This window comes from Gopherus flavomarginatus, chromosome 4 (genome assembly GCF_025201925.1).
Source record: "Gopherus flavomarginatus isolate rGopFla2 chromosome 4, rGopFla2.mat.asm, whole genome shotgun sequence".
Lineage (NCBI taxonomy): Eukaryota > Metazoa > Chordata > Testudines > Testudinidae > Gopherus > Gopherus flavomarginatus.
In genome coordinates this window covers 159,399,907-159,420,379 of record NC_066620.1, presented here as the reverse complement: position 1 = coordinate 159,420,379, position 20,473 = coordinate 159,399,907, and the positions used below count along the sequence as shown (strand labels likewise).

The following is a 20,473-nucleotide window of genomic DNA, read 5'->3' as shown; positions in this document are numbered from 1 at the left end:
AAAATTGAATTTTCCTAAAGAAAAAGAAATACAATTGAAAAGTTTTAAAAATTATCAATCATTTTTAATTTTTAACTGATATCTTTGACTTTAGTATAAATACTGCTGACCATTTAGTGCCTTTTTAAGTGAAGTTAAGTATTGTGTTGTCATCACTGGTTGTCAATAGTTCTTACAGTGTTGTATGGCTGTATGTTTACATCAGTTAAAATATATGTAATGAATGTAGTCTTTTGCATTAAATATGTAAATGCAGTGTTCTGCAATGCACTTTCTAGAGTTAACTATCCTCTAGTCTTTAACTTATTTTTTCTATGATGCTGAGTGACTTGCATGTGATGCTGTGTGAACTAAATAAATGATGTCTTTCTTTATATTAAAATGTGTTTGTATTTGCACTGCATTGGATTGCTTTGTGAACATGCTCTTTCTTCTTAATTCTGTTTTAATAAAACAAACAAGAAATGTTAATCTGTTTATCTGAAAATTATTTTAATTTCTTATTTATAAAAATAAATTTTGGACATATGATGACATTTTTCATTCATTAACTCCTGTTTGGACCTAGAACCTTTCAGTGTGTGGCTAAGTTGTCACTTTGTGTTTGGAGGATAGAACTGAGCCTTTGAGCTATACATGAATATTAATTTTGCCAAGGAAATGCCCAACAGTTTATATTTAGTATTTCTAAATATTATATAGAAGTGCTGTTTAGTTTTTTCTCTTTTATAAAATTAGACTATATATTTCTAGTATTTTCTGTAAAATAAATTATTCTGTAAATCAGTGTTAGAATTCTGCAAGCCATTTTCAATCTGAATTCCTATACATTGCATTCATATATATATTTAAAAATTTATTCATCATGAGTGAAATTCACCCATGCAGAGAACTAGCACAAGGTCAGTGCAGAACATTTCACATAAGCCCTATATTCAGACCTTACAGGAGCCTCAAGTTGTGCATAGGCCTTCTAATAATTCTCTCTGCAGGAAAGTAAATTTCACTCAAGTAGTGTAGGTTTTTATTATTCTTTTAAATAGAAGTACTAAATAGTGGGCCTGATCCTGCATCTATTACTCTAGCAATACTTTCCATTACAGTCCATGGGAGTTTTGCCTGCATAGGAGTTCAAAGAAAGACCTATTATTACTACTCATTTTGATTGGTTCTTTCAAATGCATTATATTTTGGAATCTCTATATACAATATTGTAATTTGTTTCTCATAGCAGATTTAAAATTAAATGATTACCTTGTTTATTATCTTTGCCTCCACCATTGTGAAAAAAGAATTGTCAGTGATCTGGAACCTGTCTTGGCTTAAATGGAAAACCTAACTCCTTTCCTAGTAGTGGAATGCTTAGTAATACAATCCTCTATTTCCCCTCACTCCTAGTAAGCTTTGTAGTAATAAACAGAAGCTCTTCAGGATGTACAGCTCTCGGAAACATAGGTATCCAGCATCCTATCTATTCACATGATATTTGAGAATGCCACTAACATCAGGTGCATGATCAGTTTACTTCCCCTTCTTAGTGCTTTACAATTTCTTACTTCTCCTAGGGTCCTTTCTTGATTTGTTTTAAGTGCTTGTAATTTTCCCTGTTGCTTGTTGCCTGCAGTGCTGTATTAATACAATGGCAATGAAGTGTTGTATATTATAGTATAGTGTGTCAGCACCTCAAAATTCATGCAATTGACAACTGCAGAGTGCAGCACACATTGGCTTTTCTAAGCCTGAGTACCCTCTTCCGCCTGAGACTTGAACTTTTGGAATGTTTGATCCTATAAAGAGCTAAAACAATTCTTCGATATTTGGGATAACTACATTTTCCTAAATCCAAGAGGATTACTGCAACAGTGGAGGCTGTGTTCCTATGTCAAATAAACGTTAAATAGTGGGGAATACTAAGGTATCACACACTAGGCTATTTCAATAACTTAAATTTACGGTTGCTATTGAGAAGAATTCCCTTGGAGACAGTGCCTGAATCAGTGCATTATCTACAGTGTAGGGGACTGCATGCTAAAACAATGGTTTGCTTCAACTGGACTCTGTTGACCTTTTTATCTCTTGCCAAACATGGTAATTTCTAGCTTATGAATCTCAGGGGAGAATCCTCTGCTCTATGCCAAAAACTTGCTGCATCTAATTTTTCTAAGTTTTTTTTAATGATTTCGAAAAGTCATTATAGTCTCAGACTGAAATTATAAAATGAGCAAAAATATAGTTTCTATTTGTCCAGAGACTAATTTGAAATAAATGCACTATTTTTCAACACCATTCACAAAAATCTTCAAATATATTCTTTTAAAATTCCATTACTGCATTGAAATCTAAACTAAAATTACTTCTTGGAATTCTTGCCTACGCTCATAGCAGGTACATGGTATAACATTACCATTCTTGAGTTCACACTTCTACCATGAGGCTGGTGGAGAAGTCTTACATCTTAAACTTCTAGGGCTGGGTTATCAAATATATGTGTGTGACTCAGGTTGGTTTCAAAAGGAGTTATGTGCACCCAGTTGGAGTAATCAGGCTCATAAAGTCATTTGGTCCATTAGAGAATATTGTTCACTACCCCTCCAGAGAAGCCACAGTGACCCCTAGTGTCTCGTCTCCCCCCCAGCAGTTCCTTCATAAGTGAAGGATAGAAAATAAAGAATTTGGGAAAAATTAAAGGGAGTACAGCCCTATGCAAGAGAACAATTCATGTGTATGTTGAGTAGCAGGGTCAGGCACTAAGTGGGTGAGATGTTATAACTAATGCCTTTGGAGTACAAAAATTAAAGAGAAGTAATTTTCTTTTTTCCAAAGGTTCCAGTTATAACTAATCCACTCTTAGGGCAGGTCTACATTACCCCTTAAGGGCTTGTCTTCACTATGGGGGTAAGTTGACCTAAATTACGCTATTCCAGCTACATGAATAACATAGCTGGAGTCGACTTCGCTTAGGTTGACTTAACCCGGTGTCTTCACTGTGCTGAGTCGATGGCAGACACTCTCATGTCGACTTACCTTAACCTTCTCAGGGAGCTGGAGTACCGGAGTTGACTGGAGAGCGCTCTGCTATCAATTTAGCGGGTCTTGACAAGGCTTGCTAAATCAACACCCTCTGCATTGATTGCAGCGGCGTCAATCTCCCCGTCGTGAAGAATGGCCCTGAGTCAATCTAACTTATGTCATGCAAAGGTGTGAAAAAGCCCTTTCCCCCGAGCAATGCAAGTTTTGCGCTGTCCACACCAGCACTATATCGGCTGGAGATGCTTTCCTGCCAACATAGCTTATGCTTCTCGCTGAGGTGCCGTCAGCATAGCACATCTTCACAGACACGATACCATGGTGAAGATGCATCAGTGCAGCTGCGCCGATGTAGTGCTGTACTGTAGACTTGCCCTCCAAGACTTTAAAGCTCCAGCACTGTAGCTATAGAAATATACAGAATTCTGCAACAGGCAGAAAAAGAACACAGTAGGTCCAGGAAGACATAAAAGATTGAACAGATAAAATATAAGCAACAAAGAACAGCGTCATCCCCCAAAAAAGAACAAAATTGCTATAGGGTAGGGGATAGTGGGGCTCATTCAGGTTCTGGACACTTGGGCCCTGATTCAGAAGACCATGCCTCTTCAGGAAAGCACTAAACCATTTGCTTCCCTGAATCAGTGCCTTAACGCTTTTGCCATCTGGGTCAGCATTCAGGTTACAAGAACCCTTGCATGGAGGCTAAGAGGACCCTCAAGCACTATTCCCAGAAAACTGACAGTCCACAGCAATGCGTGAGCACATGCCACAGTCTACCCCATACAGTTTCATGATGTCATGTTTGTCTCTACTGAACATCAACAGGATGGCTTTCACTCAAGGCACTACATCCATGACACCTTTTAAAAAAATGAGAGAAAAGAGATTTGTATTAGTACAAATGAGTTGATTTAGCAGCAGTAATATGTACTCTTCATCTAATTTTTTTTGCTTGCATTTACTGGGGTAATATAATATAGTCCTTATCGATCCTTGTTATGGCTACCTTATCAATTTTCCAAGCATTTAAATTAATGTAGGACAAAGTGACATGTCCATAAAGTTTTTGCTTCATAGGATTTCTCTAGAAAATAATCATTTGATTTTCTTGCTTGAGTAATAATTATTATTTTTTTTACCTCTGGGTACAGCAAATACAGTATGTGGGGAGCACATGTACAGAGATAGTACCTATAATAAGAAATACATTTGCATTATGTAATTCATGCACGCAAGTGTGAATACATTGTAGTCTGGCTATTAAACGACTGCCTCCTAGATTACATTCTCATGACAGTTTATAAACAAAAGTTACTGAGAGTTGAACGGAGCCTTGAACTGTAACTGTTACTGTAAAACAAACCTTAGAACTTGCTTTTCTTTCAGATTATAGGTTCTGAGGGTCTTTTGTATTCAATACACTACAGGATTTAGTGTTCCAGGTGTGATTAATATTTTGCAATGGAAAGAGATGACATTTCCAGTATCATCCCATGTTTGTTTCAAAAATTGCTTACTTTGGGCAGGGGGAGAAAGGGATTAGATTGAGAAATTTCAGAAACAAGTATTCTTTAAAGGGATATAACATGCCATATTTGTCTAATGAAGATCTTTCTACTGATGTTTTATAGCATTCTTGAAACTGACTTCATTATAAGCTGCTTAGCATGTGCTTTGCTTGCCGCCTACTGCCTCTCAGCCAGTCTCAGCTGTATGAGACATAGTACGATGCATGGACATAGATTGTCTGATTATCTGAAAATTTCATAACCTCAGAAGCTCATGTGATTCCATTTCATATAGTTACATATGAGAACCCTGTCTTTTCAGAATATAGTTTGTTAAGCAGGTAGACATTGAACAGTACATTTTAATATTTCTTTTTAGTTGCAAAATACATTTCTGTTCAAAACACTTCTTTTTAGTGTCTTACAGTAAAATACAGGGACCACGAGGGAAGACGAACAGGCTGCATCTCAGTGTAATGAACAACAAGCAGATAGTCTTTGCCATGACCCCCAAAAAGGTTTATTGCCACTGGAGCACCATGTCCCTTTTGCTAGAGTCAATAAATTCACACGAGGCTCTCCTATGAGTGGCCAGTCATGGATTCGCAGGGTCTGGTCTATGCCTCAGCCTTTAACTGGTTTCCTTAGGAATATCCCATTAGTGTGCTCGACTCCAAGGATCCCTACTGTTCCACAGGAACAGGCCAGTGGCCTCCACAACTCCAAAACTAGGCCTTCAAGCCCCACCACTCCCTGTCTCTCGATGGCTGCCTGCAGCAATCCAGCCAAGCCAGACTCCTGCAAGATACTTTCCCCCTGCTTCAGTGCACAGTGCTCTTCAGTAAATATCTGCAGCAGCACCAGGCAGACTTTTCAAAATAAAGTAACAATTTATTAGTGACCTGGAATACAGAGGCTGAAAGTATTTGGGTTATCCTAAGAGAGGCAGATTTAGGACAGGTTTCACACTGGGGGGAGACAAGGTTTTGCCATGCCCTATTTCCTCCTATCTCCTCTTCCCCCTTCCCTTTGTCTCTAAGTCCCCAGTGAGCTTCCCTGTGTGTGTGAACCCTGCTTTTCTTAACATAAACACCTGACACCTTTGTGTCTTTGTTCTTCAGACACAGCCATGCTGTGTTCACACGTTCAGCTACTTCTGCAGCTAGGAGTTAATCTTTGGTTGTTGAGATTTCCTTGCCTCAAGAGGCTCTTCCATTCATCTAGGTTGAGTCCAGCCCAGTTCCTAATGGCGCATTCCTAGTACCCCAGACAGCTACACGGCCCAAACACCTCATACCTCCTGCTCAATTCCAGGAAAAGCAATTTAACCCCTTTATATCCAGTAGGTAACAATAGAAAGACAGATGGGGACACACACGTTGTTCATAAAAAATATTACAGAAAATTCCCACATTTGTGATATAGTCACAATACAATTGTGTCTGTCAACCCTATCCCTTGCAAGAATAGGATCATTGTGCAGGAAAACTCTCCCCTTGTATAGATTATTGAACTTAATCACGTATATACAACACATCTTCATGCCTCCAAACTGCATACTCAGGTTCAAAGTGGATTACTCCTTTCCGTTTCCTATTTGTGTCCCATATGTAAAATAGTGACAATGAATAGTTCAAATTATAAATAAATAAAGATGGAAAAGTGTTACATGAAAAGAAGCCAGAGTGATCAAATCATGTATATTACATAGCACATACAAACATGAACAAAGCTGGATTGTACATTTTGTAAATTAGAAGTTCCCAAAATCTTACCCATGGGTAAGTAGAAGGGAAAAGTCACAAGTGCATGAAGAAAAACATTCTTCCTGTAGCTCTCCCAATGTACAGGCCACCTTAGATCAAGCGATCACAATCACTAGCATAGCCAGGCTATTGCAGCTGACTAGTCCTAAAGTACCATCTGCTAGTGGCTGTTCCAGCTGATCAGTTCCCAGCTCAAAGACAGGAAATTACTTTATTAAACATACAGTATAATATCACATTTTTGTGAATCAGCCATCACATCAATAACATTTCTGTGGGAAGGGTTGTTCATTTTGGTTTTTGTCTTGTCCAAATGAATGCTGTAACAAAGACTGTTAAATTTATGTGATCATTAATAATGTGTATGAAATGTTGGAAAATGTCATGTCTTGAAAACGCATGAACATAACAATAACATTAATCTTGCTTGTTTAAAAAACAAAAACTACATGGCATGCAGAAATAATAGAACAATTTGTCTTGTTTATCTGTAGAAATGATCAGAAATGCACTGAGCTGGGCTGTCTTACATGGAAATATATTTATAATCATCTAAAATTTAAGTCCTAACCTTAAATGTATGTCTATAAGGTTAAACCATTATTACTGGATTACATTTTCTTAGATTTACTATACACTCTCACTGCAGTCACTTTACACTATCAATGATAATGTCTCTACAGAATTATACTATTTTCAAATGAATGTTATCCCAATGAATGAATATATTCCATGAAACACTGGTTAAAAATCTACATTGTGCTATCTTTAGTTTAGTTGCTGGAAATAAATATATTTATATGTCTAGGCGTTACAAAGGAAATTGGAATGAATTAAATATAAAATAATATATTTTTCTCTCTTTCACAGCCAGAAGTTAAGTTTTAAAGAGCGGGTACGAATGGCTAGCCCAAGAGGGCAGAGTATTAAGAACAGGCAGGCATCAGTTGGAGATCGACGGTCACCAGGTACTGACGTTACTGCAGAGAGCAGCCCAACCAAAGTGCAAAAGAGCTGGAGCTTCAATGACCGAACTCGTTTCAGACCTTCACTGCGTCTGAAGAGTTCTCAGCCAAAACCAGTGGCTGATGGTAAGATATTTTTCATGTGTATTTTCCATTATACCTTTTCCCCATGTCCCCTTTACCACAAACCGTCCAGACTTCCAGGACCATCCATTCTCCACAGTTCTAGGAAACCGCGCAGATACTCAAATTTGGAGAGGGGGTACTGGAAAGCTGGCTTCCCAAATAGGTTAGAGTTCAAGCTGTAGTGATTTTTCTGTGGTGTACTGTTTGGTGGCAGTGCTAGTGGTGAGCTTTGTGTCTCTGAGCAGAGGAGGGAGATGTACTATTATATGCGTTACCTTTTCATTTTCTTATTTTTGTGGTTTTATCTTAGGCAAATTATGCATAGATCAACCTTAACAGATAATAAATAAACAAGATCTTGATTTTGTGTAAGGACATTTTGAAGTGTCAGAATTTCCCACAGAATGGAGATTCCAAGTTTCGTCCACATTGGCTCCTGTTTTAGGGAAGGTATAGGAAAGTCATAGGACCTGAGGTTCTCCTTCAACCAGCTAAGCACTTTCACAAAGATACTATTTTTTCACTAATATAACCCTCACTTCATCAAAGATCTTCTTCTATGATGACGCATCAATATGGACCGAGTGGCCCCTCTAGTCCAGGAGAACCAAGGATGCGGAGACCAGATGCGATGCTAGAGGACTAATATAGCAAGGGAGCCTAGTGACAGCCAAGAATAGGGAGAGCCAAGCAACTTGTAGTCTGTCAAAATTCAACTTGAAATATAATCAATTTCAAAAAGTGAGTTAAAAGTAGTTTTTGGTATTACAGTTGCCTGAGTGTTCCCTGGCAATTTTAAATTTCTATAATCACATTTTCCTATTTTATAAAGATTTGACTTCCCCCTGAAAGGCCCACATGCAAACAATAGGATAGGGGAATACAAGGGAAGCAGCAAAATTGACTGTACACAAACTGCAAAAAGGAAACCAATTGTCAAAAATAGAGACGTCGCTAATCTCTTTTCATGACACTAATCGTGTATGCATCGTCTAATAATTGTGGGTAATAAAAATGATCAGACAAAAGTGTGATTTAGCTATCTGCATCCCTTTAAGAGCACATACACAGAACTGAAATACACCATAGACCACAACTAAGAGCCTCCTACTCAACAGACCTCTTCAGGAAAAGCCTCAGTAAATAATCAAGGTTAGCAACATTCCCTGCATGGCTGAAAACAAAACAAGCAGACCATCTGACGATCAGCAGTCCAGAGACTAGAGTCCTTCTCTGAGAATCCTCAGATGTACAAATCCTGAGATTTTGAGTTTGGTGGTTGAGTACCCCTCCCTGGCTGATCTCAATGGCTATGATAGAACAATGGAACAGAAAGTGGTCAGTAAGATACAAACCAGAAAGCTCTTTATAGGTAAAAAAAATCAGTACCATGAACTGCATCTAGACTTAAACTGACAACCAATGCAGTTTGCTGAGCACAGTTGTAATATTCCTTTTAATTTTTACCACTCCTATCTTTCATTCTCTAGCCACATCACATTGAGGGATTAATTTCCTTTTTACCAGTTCCCCATGCTTATTGAACAAACTCTGCAAACATTGCCATATATTTTCCCCTAGACATACTGTAACTTATAGTCTTGAAGCCTCATCAAAATAAGTAGGAACTTCCCGTGCAGTTTTTGTTTTAGGGAAAAGATGCCATGAATTGTATCTGCAGGAATCTCTACTGATAAAAACTAAATATAGTTTATAATTCTTCACAATACACTTAAATACTTTCCAGTTCCTCAGAGTAACCACAGACTGTATGCATGTCAGCAATTTCCAGCTGCACATCCACCATTATGTACAACAGCCAATAGATATGTCCATTTCTCTTCTGCAGCAGAAGGAGCAACAGCTGTGACTCCAGCTTTTTGGTAAAGTTTCCACTGTAGGACTCAGTCCAGCAACCTCTGGGATCAGTGTCATCAAACTGATGTCCAGCTTGCTTACTACTTATAGGCAACACTTAGCAACCTCACACAGTACATTCTTCAGCCTCACTTTTATCCCTCAGATAAGCCCTACCAACCTTGGTGGGTTCAAAATTTTTCCTCCTTTGCTATGGATTCCACAGTTATTAAATGCTGTCTCCAAGTGAATGTTCAACAGACTGTGCATAAACTACATGTTTAGCTTAGAGCATTTTTTCTTCTTACTGAATGGAACGACAGCATTTTATTTGTTGTAGTAATTTATTCTTCCCTCCCAGGTGTCAGGTCACTACCTCTGTTTCCTTCCTTATGATGATCTTCCACTGGCTATTTGGCTGGGTGATTTTGGTACTTTGGCTCTCCAACCAAAGCAAAAACCCTCCCTTTCTGGGATAAAGAAACGTTCATATACAGAACACCACACATATTTGACCCTCCTTGAGCCATGCCTTTTGCCACCTATTAGTGTAGGACAGGGGTCCCTAACGTGGTGCCCGCGGGCACCATGGCGCCCGCTGGGGTGTCTAAATGCACCCACGTACTGGCCGGTGGACGAGCACCTGCTGAAATGCCACCGACAAGCTGCGTCATCCAGAGGCGTCACTGCTGAAATGCTGCCAATTTTCTGCGGATGGATGACACTGTTTGTTGATGGCATTTCGGCAGCAATGCCTATTGACGTTGCCACTTGGTGGAATTTTGGCAGATGCTCATCCACCGCCACGGTCCTCCGTGGCTTTTCATCTGGTGCCCGCCAGAGAAAAAAGGTTGAGGACCACTGGTGTAGGAGCTCAGTGGTCCATTTCTTGTATCAGGGTTCATCTCTTCTGATGCAAGGCAGATATCAATGATTGACTGACCTCCCCAAGGCTAAGGAATTTCTTCACCCTTCCAGAACCAAACAACTCAATAGTCCTTTCCTACCTTGCTCTTCCATCCTTAACTCAAGGGAGTGAAAAGGTCTTCCTCCCATGTTTTCTTGCAAGCTCTAGCCTGGCATCCCTAGCTAAAGGCAGGTGCTAACAACAGGCCTCCAGCCCACTGCAATGCTGCATTGCTTCAGGCCTTTCCTTCACTTACTTTCCCACACATTTGAATCTTCATCCCCTTAGTGCAGGATTCACTAACAGTCTCTAATTCTACTGAAAATCTTATCCCTCATAGGAATGAGAAGCTCTGTTCTCTCCTGCCCCATCAGGCCTTGATCAACTTACCCTTTCCTATGTGTCCTGTCTCTTCACAGAACCTTTCCCCAGACTCTCCGGGGCTGCTTCCCCAGCTCTCCTGGTGGAAAGCCCTACTCCAGGCCTTGCTGTGTCTTTGGTTTCTGAGGAACAGGATTTATTCCTAAATAGTCTAATAATCACCCTTTCGCCCATTCTGAGATGAAATTAGGAACAGGTATTCCACCATTTTATTCCACCATTTTTGAGACTTTGCAGGAGATATTTAGCATTCTCTGTAACCTAAAGACGTTGCGCAGTTTATTGAATAAAACATCAAAGTGTTCAACACTTGAGAAATTACAGACATATTTCATTTGATTAATTGAAAAGGCCTCCCCAAGGAAACAGTTGATTTCTGTTCTTATCTCTAAACTTAACGGCAGAAAGTTATAAACTCACATGAACTCTCTGCCCTTCCATTCCCCTGAGAGTACTTACATTGAATCCTCAGGGCGAGTAGATTATAAAAATCATGGAAAGAATGCAAATGTATGCTTCATCCCCCATATACTTAGTTATTACCATATAATTTATGTATTGTAAAAATAACAGCTTTTTCTTTCAATAACACACATCTTGCCCTCATCTAGAGTTCATTTGATCTGGGGCAGGTCCTTAGTTTAGTTGTTTTTAAGAGCTCATTAGTTAGCAATTACTGGTTAAGAATTAACCCGTTTGGTGTCTTTAGTCTCCTTACTGGATTTGTATGATCTAATACCTTGGGATAAAAAGCTGTAGTGCTGTTTGCAATATGTTAATTGATGTCAGTCAATAGGGTAATATTTCTGTGATTGTTTAAACCAATAACATATCTCCTCTAATTTTCATATAGTTTACACTGTAATTTATTAATGAGATCTTATAAAACATAATCCACCATTCTAATTTGAACTCTATGAGCCAGATCTTCTTCTGCTGTTAATCAGCATAGCTCCATTAGTTTTGATAGAGTTATTTCAATTTACATCAACTGATGGTCTGGCCCTGATTGTGCAAATTTTACTCATATAGATGAGTATTCAATGACTTCAAAGGAACTGTTTAGCAGTATGAATAAGGGTTGCACAATTGGGCTCTGAGAGGGAGAGAGAGAGAGAGAGAATGCAGTGTGGTGTGGTACAAAGGTTTTACCTAAATGAATTTCACATGACCTCACACTCATGAATGGTGAAACCATGAACTGAGTGCCGATTAAGCCATTATACCATATTGCACAGCATGTATTCTGCATATGCCAAATATATTGCTATTTTAGCAATGCTTTAGAGTTTTAAAAAATGTTTTTGTTACTGTCCTTCATAACCTTCTGTGTTTAAAGCCAAGTACCCTTATTACCATTACCCAGCAACTGAAGTCTCTGCTTTTTTAATAAAAAGGGAGAGGGAGCCAAGCCCAGGACGAAGTTGGCCCTAATGGGGTGAGTGCTTGCAGGGGTGAAGTCATTGCTACTGCTAACCCTGACCAAAACTGGGCATTTGGGCTGAAGACTCTCCAGTGGTGACCTCACCTCCAAGGACAAGGGGTTTGGAATTTCAGAGCTCACACCAACAGAGCGGTTTTGTGGGCAGAGTGCAACAAATGATGCAGTCAAAAATGCATGATATTTCCCCCATAGCTCTTCACTTTATCACATAGCCTGCACTTCCTTACATGGCTCTACCTTAACGTGTGCTGTTTACATAGGTATGGGGTATGTTTGTATGTATAGCTATATCGATACAAATCAGTTAGATATAGATTTTTTAAATTTTAGAATTTTAAAAGTTAAAAAGAATCAAAACAAAATAATCCATCTTTCTTATTCTCCTTTTATGGCAAGTTAATAACAGATCAGTTAGTGATTCACTATTATGATGTGATCAGCAATTTTAATGGTAGAATTATAGTGTATATAATTAACTGTTTTTAGAAAAAATTCTGATTCTCCTATCATCACTCAACGTGGAGAAACTCCTTTTTAATTAAGTATCGAGAGCCATTCCATGAAATATTGCCAGTATTTCTACAGGGCATTTTTTGGAAGTTTAATGACAACTAAAAGCTAACGGATAATTATTAGATAGGAATCTTTATGTAATGTTTATTATACATGCAGAATTTTAGATTTTAGGATCTTGCATGAATTATTTGATAGCCAATAAAAACAAGGCTTTTTATCTTAAAGAAATATTGTCTAAGCCCCTCCCCTCAAAGGGAGTTAGGCATTTATGAGGAGGTACCTCCCTCTACAAGGATTCACAGCTGTGAACTGTCAGCTGGAGTTAAGCACTGAAGCCAGGACAGTCCTTTCTCACAAAAACTGGCAATGGCCCTCTTTTACCCAATAGGCCAGTGGCTAGCACACTCAGCAAGGATATGGGAGACCTAGGTTCAAATTCCCACTCTGCATGATGTGGAGCACAGACTTCAACCCAGTTCTCCCAACTGTCAGATGAGTGCCCTAACCACTGGGCTAGGGGCTTTTCTGGGATGAGTCTCCCTCAGCCTCCTCTGTTGAAGGTTCCACTTTGTATAAAATACTGAAATGTTCATTGGAGTAGGGACTTGAAATCAGCTCTCACACATTCCAGGTAAGTGCCCTAACCACTAGATAATGGAGTCAAAAACTCTCTTTCCTGCTTGCGCTCTCTCTTCCTCAGTACGCCTGTGAATTAAGCCCCACAGGTGAGACAGGTGGGCAGTGTCCAATCTGAGGCCACCACTGGGGTTTAGGCATGAGCTGGGCATCAGGACTGAGGCTGCTTTGAGCACGTCCTCCAGCAGAAATGTTGGCACCTACGGGACTTGATCAGCAGAAACTAAGGCATCTAGGGAATTTAGGGTTACAGGGTTTGTCTGTAGGGTTAGGTGGCAACTGAGCAGAGAGTTTGATTTTCTAAACATTTGGATGTAGTTGCCTAAGGTGGCACCTAAATCCTTTTGTGGAGCTAGCCCTAAGAGTTAAGCATGTAAGGGGAAAATAATCTCATGCATATGTTTATGTATACAGACCACCTTAGAACGTACAAATGAATTCAGCAATATTGTAAAACTTTTGAAAGTAAAATTCACCATAGTGTCATATAACAATGAGAGAATCACAGAAAAAGTCGTTCTTCTAACACTGAAAAAAGAATGTTATTAGAATAAGGAAAACAGTTATGTTATTCCTGAAACATTATTTGTTTTTCTATCTGTCTAGCAGTGCAACTTTTGCCTAGAACCTTCCCCAGACCCAATACTGCTTCACGCCTGCTTCACGTTTGAGAAATAAAACAATAGCCACATCCTTGCACTCACACGCGTGCACACAGACGCACGTTTTAATTAAGTTTAAAATATTAAACCATATTTTTGCAATGTAATGTCTCTATTAAATATTTATTACCTCCATAATATATAGTCAAAAGCCTGGTTTAAACTGATAGGAAAGAGTTTCAATAATTTGTGTACATATTTGGAACACATACTATGTTGTACAGTTGTGTGTGTGTTTGTTTGATCTGAGTATACAATACCTAGAGTACTCTAACATAGTATCTAAGTGCAACATTGTGTAGTATTTGTCCTGATGCTTTCAGAAACAAGATCAGACTTTATTGTTCATATTATTTTAGAGGTTCAGAGCTAGGCAGGCTGAGTTTCTAGACTTTGATCAATACTGGAATATTGTTGCTAGCACCTGGCTGTTCCCAGGAAACAAATGAAAGGGAAAAGGATAAAAGCTTTTCATTTCTCTTAAACAGACAGATATGCTTTGGTTGTCACTAACATTGTTAGTATAGTGCTGTGAGGAAGATCAGAGCAGTGTCAGTTTTACTGTAGCCAAAGTACATTGCTAAACAACAGAAAACACATATGGCCTTTGGAAAATATAAATCAAAACCAAGGCATAACTTGTGCACCAAACCATATGACATACAGTTATGAACGCGTACATTTTTATTTGCACTTTCTGGGGTTTCACATCATAATTTTATCCCATATATCTATGCATAATCATAAATGTCAGTGAAATTCATAAATGTGAATGCATACATGCCCATAAAATTCCACTGGAAAGTTAATCAGAGCATAAACTTTTATTTCATCAGGAATGCAAATTGGAAAAAATTCCAAGTTCTTCTTAATGCATGCTTACCAAACTTTTTTGGACACAGCAGCAAAATGAGGACAGACATATGCATAGGATTACAATTTTGTTAAACTTTAACACAGGGAGGGGCTCCACCTGCTCATATATATATTCTCCTATACCAGGCATTTAATTGGTTCCAGTGTGGGGGTTCCTTACCAGGGAACCCATTAACAGGCTCAGGGTTACAGGACTTGTTACCATATAATCTGTAACTAGCATCAGGTTTATAGTGCTACTTAACATATAACTCATAACACAGGGTGGCTCTCCTCAGCTTACACTCCAAACTCAGCTCTCTCTGAGTCCTAGCACCCTCTTTCCCCTACCCCCGCAAGGGGGACAGAGGGTGCAGCATGGTGGGGCATCAGTCCACAAGGGCTACAATATTTGACCTCTGCCCATGAAGGCCACAAGGACTCACCATGTCACATGAGCCCAAGGCTCATCACCAAAATCCCTGGTCTTTTACCTCAGGGAACCATTCATTTTATTCTCTTAACTGCACTGGAAACCAGCCGCAAGTTCTGACAAATAAACACCACCACCCGAATACCTTAGTTAGGTACCAAGCGTGTTCCTACTCAAACCACTGTGGGTTGAAGGTGCTGTGAGGAAGGCAAAAAACTCCCTGGTCCTTTGCCAATTGGCCCATGGGGGAAGAAATCCCTTCCTGACACTGTAAATAGGTGATTGGTTAGACCTGCAGGATCTATCAGGCCAGGTTCCCATTCCTAGTTCAGGTGGGAAAGGTGGGCAGCTGGAACAGAGCTGAAAGAGGCTTCACAAGGGCCCTGCACTGGCTAAATCCTAGGAGCTGGGAATGCTGGCCAATCAGTACCCTTCTCCCCCAACTGGCAATGGCTGCCAGCTCCTCCCCTGGGAGTCTCTACCTATTGTCCATTGGCAAAAATCTCCCTCCCTTGCTACTGTGGCTGTTTCCCTTCACCAACAGCCCCATCAATTTCTCCCACCCCTTGATGTGGGTGGGTGGCATTTCCAAGTCTCTAAGTATTATAAAGAAATATGCACATTTCTTGTATATATCAAAAAAGGTTTGTAGCTTTTCCTCAGCAGCGTCATTGACATATTGTATTGAGCTCCTACCATACTGAGGGAAACTCATGCTAATGGAAATATTAGAAAGAAAGAAAGAAAGAAAGAAAGCAATTTATTAAGAAAAGTGCCTCTTTTTTGTGTTGGCTTAAATTTGCAAGAACTTTTTGTTGTGTATCTATAAATATATTTTGAAGATATTTGTGTCTGTGAACTGCCTGGAGAATTTCATAGATTGCATGAGTCTCATTCAACACCAGCTTTATGCAGATTTTTCTTTGCAATGTTCCAGTAAAGGAGCTCTTTCATTAATTAAGCTACACTTAGAACAAGAGCCAAGAATTTTATCATAGAGGCCACCATTTAGAAATGCACTTTATTTTAAACTGCAGAAGTCAGAATCTCCTCTTTCACTGGTTTTATACAGCTGTAATTTTATTGATTTCAACAGGGTTACTCCTGATTTACACCAGTGTAAGTGAGAAGAATCAGATTTTTAGTGAAAATACCACTAGAATAAAGGGAGACTCATTTAGTATGATATTTAGGGATAAGGCAGGAAATTCCAGAAATGGGGAAAGTTATTGGAAAGACTAAATCAGGAACAGAAATGTGAAACACCTGGAAAGTTCAGCATTAAGTACGGTTTTCAGTTATTATTTTAATTATTAGTAGCTTTGGTGAATTTAAAATAATATAGCAGGATAATTACATAGTTTATTAAAATTAATTAATAATTTTGGCAGGCATCCAAGCTTGCATTAGGGAGGGGATGGGGCATAAATATTTTATGCATAAAATAAGCAAATTTCTTCTACATCGTAAGACTAGCTAGTACAGAGAGCTCCCTCAGCTCCCACTATGGCAGGCAAAAGGCAATTCTTAAGTGGCTTAGAGGCAGAAGGCTTATGTGGGCCAACTGAAGTGGTATGTATTTCATCCTATATCTTTCTTCTGTTAAACACAGTTTTTACCTGAAGTGGAGTATTTGGTCATTCAGCTGTCCTCACACAGAATAAATGTGCTCTTTGGAAGAGGGAGCAAATCCTTTATTTTTCTGTTAAATGCTATGTACATTTACGGTGCTATATACATAATAACTAATAATTCATCATTATAATATGTGTCTTGTATCTATATTGTGGTTCTGCCATGGTTTCTATTACCCTGTTGCTTCTTCCTAAAACAGAGAACATGATGTGATATACTCAGATGCCACGCAGACCTGCATTATAAATGTATTGGTATTACAGTATCTATTTGGACTATAGAGAACAATCCTGCACTAGCAGGGAGATCGACTGATGATCTCATAGGTCTCAGGCTTTTTTCTCTTTCTCATTACTAAAATTCTGTTTTCCTCTCTGCTTTTAGGTTTAGACTAGACAGCAGAACTTGGTTCCCTTAATGTAGTTTTATTTCCCAATATAGACAGCATGAGAGGAAAGCTACCTAAATGTACAGGGGTATTGTCTTGAAATGCTTGTTATTTAGCTTGTAAATGTATCCTGTAGCTGACACCACTCTTGGAACAGACGATGTTTGTGATGAGAGAGGATGCCAATGTGATGTATCAGTAGAAGATCTCACGCCAGCACTTAAAACCATCATTAGAGCTATCAGGTGGGTGAAGAATACTCAGTGAAGAAATATTGGAGAGCTCTGTTATTGGCTATTGAAATTATTGTATGGCTATGTTTTTACATCACTAGTAAACATGCTAGTATAATTCTCTCCCCACTGCTATTCAGCAATATGCCTACTAGAGGCTGATATATTTCCACAGCTCTAAGTTATCCTCTTTTCAACATTTCAAAAACATATTCTACAATATGGGTTTTATTTGAATGGGAAGAGAAAGAGAAAAGTGAAGCTTGATTTACAATATATGTTCTGTAATTCAAAATACACTCAACATACAGATGTAGCTTTATTGAATGTATGTCACCAGGTCTGGAAAAGTTATAATATTTCTCACTTTGCAGTGCTGTAGCTGTGCTGGTCCCAGAATATGAGAGAGTCAAGGGAGGATGACATAATATATTTCGTTGGACCAACTTCTGTTGGTGAGAGAGACAAGGTTTCGAGTTAACAGAAAAGAAGAGCTCTGTGTAGCTGGAAAGCTTGTTTCTTCCACCAAGAGAAGTTGGTCCAGTAAAATATATTACCTGATCTACCTTGTGTCTCTAATATTTCTCACTGTCAAATTGACATTGTGTATTGAATTTGCTTACTCCCAAATCTTTCTGCAATAGCATATTTTTTATGGTATAAGTTTATTCTGGTGAGTTCAGAACAGTTATAGTCCTGCAGCTAAGCAGAGCCTTGTTGATGACAATTCATTGATCTAGTTATGACTCCAACAGTTTTAAACTAATCTCAAGTTCTGTCTCCTTTATCAAAGTGGCAAGCTGCACAAAATTACTTAAAGAGAAATATATTCATGTAATGGTGAGTTTGGGAAGAAAAAAAGAAAAGAAACTGACCTAAATACCAGTGGCCACATTTTGATATCATGCTCACACATTACTTCTCAGGTAGTCCCATTCATTTCAGTAACAGTATCATAATATAACCCATGTTAACTAAGTGTGGGCCTTTTGCCCCCTGGAGTAGCTGGACCATGTGTGAGATTTATAGTCTTCAAACTAATAGGCCTGTCCTTTCACTCAAGCTGTAGAGACTCACACATTTAGATCCAGAAATTCAGTCACTGCAGATTCCCCAGCTATGGGTACTGTTACAGTCGCACAGAACTTCATACTTCCTTTACCAAATCAATTTTTATAGACAAGCACTGCCACTGAAAGATGAATTATTGGGGGAAATGCTATCATGAACTGACTGCAGTGTTTCTGAACAATGCACAGAGCTTATAATTTGCTATGAAACATTCTTCATTCTTGAATGAGTGCTCCCACAGCTCTCATCTTGTGCATCTCCATGGCAGAATCTATCACTTTAGAGAAGAACATACCTCTGGCAGCAGGGGAGAGCCATTGCTGTGTTTCAAAAGGCTATCCTCAGAAAGACAAAGTCACACCTCAAGTTTGTGCCTAAACTGCTGTAAAATGACAAAAAAAAATAAATTTGTTTTAAAATCCTCTGGAAGTTTTGAAATGAGAGAGGTAGTGCTAGTGCGCTGCAGAGGCAGTGGCTACTGCATCTCTGGAGGCGGAAAGAACTAATATGTTCTTCAGTGAAAGGGCCTTAGCCAGCACCCATTGCTCACAGGTCTGACTGCTTCCAAGTAGCAAGGGAGACTGAAGACTCACACACTGGATCTGTTCAGTAACAGTTCAAGCAAATCGGGCTCTTCAAAGTCATATACTTGAACTTTTTGGCTATAAGGGACACCGCTTTCTCTGCCCCACCTCTCCCAAGCTCCTGTGCCAGGCCAGTTGAGGGAGGGAGTTACATGGGAAGACAGGGAAAGTTCTCCATAATGGTTGTATGTGTTTGAGGAGAAGTGTTCAGGCAATAGTGAATTAAGAAAAATGGTGCCATGTGGCTCAGTCAGGGCCAAAATGAAGGAAGCAGCGTCCTGATTCCCCAGAGGATCATGCTCTCACCACGGAGCTCCCAGTCAGCACGAAGCAGTTCATAATCCACACCAAGCACCGGCAGAGCAAGAGCAGTACACATATAACTAATATTTCAACCTGTGCATGGTATACTAGGCCCCTCTGTGGTGGCAGGATGGGTAGTATTATCAGAACCAGTCCTGGATCCCTGGACAGCAATTAGCCGTTAGTATCCTGCACTGAGAGACCTGCAGGCTCGACAGAAAGCACTGCAGTTTTTAACTGTGGCCATTAACTCACATTTACCAAGCATGTAAAAGTCAAAAGGAGAAACTAATAAAAAACTTTACCATATAGTACAACATATCTGACTGTTTCCTGACAGTGAGAGCAACTAGGCTGCATAATATTGTCCCAATGGAAATGGTGGGATTCCTCCATTTCCTAGGACTTATAAAATCAGCGCTAAGAAATATGCAGTAGAGAATAACTGTGCAGTATGGCAATGAAGTAAGCTAGCTGACCCAGGAGGTCTTTTCTATTTCTAACTGCTGTATGTTTTTATACATACATTTTCATTTGGTGTTAATATGAAATCCAAATAACGTAGCTAAACGTCATACAAAAAATAACAGAACATTTATAGGCATTTGATTAAGATACTTACAAACTGCAAACAAAACAGTACACAGACCCTGTTGATGTGAATACAGTAGCCATTCTCGAGTGTATTTCTCACCATTCGCTTTCATGCTGAAAAATATTTTTTTGTGGACAATATCTTGTTTGTTTGCCATTGATAAAAGGCCGATGTGATTTCTTAAATGGCCCAGTGTGGTGTTGACAGTCATTTGGTCCACGATCTATCCAGTAAGCTACATCATCAGTACTGAAATCAACCGACATACCAGGATCTTTTCTCCTATTATTTACAGCATGAGCAGGTTCAGTCTCTGACACATCCACACCTTCTAGAACAATGTCTGTTTTACCACCAGGAGTAGAATGATTAGTTACAGTCTCTGATTTCCTCGCATTATTTCGATGTGCGTTAGTAGGAGGCCCCCCTGGTTTAGATGGGGATAAGTAACAAAAAAAGAGAACAGAAAAACAGGGCAAGAGTGTGTACTGGAGTGTAAGGAAGTCTAACAAAGTTCTGATTTTTCCCAGGATGATTACAGTACTTCGATGCTTTTTTTGAAATATCAAATATCAGAC

General features: G+C 39.2%; 1 protein-coding gene across 1 annotated transcript in view; it reads left to right on the top strand.

The window, feature by feature from the left end:
• Window positions 1-20,473, top strand: part of KCNQ5 (potassium voltage-gated channel subfamily Q member 5) — a 508,649-nt gene that overhangs the window by 473,798 nt on the left and 14,378 nt on the right. The window contains exons 9-11 of the mRNA XM_050951093.1: window positions 1,399-1,455; window positions 7,175-7,395; window positions 17,246-17,354. Of these exons, the coding sequence (XP_050807050.1) occupies window positions 1,399-1,455; window positions 7,175-7,395; window positions 17,246-17,354 (387 nt within the window). The remainder of the gene's footprint in view (window positions 1-1,398; window positions 1,456-7,174; window positions 7,396-17,245; window positions 17,355-20,473) is intronic.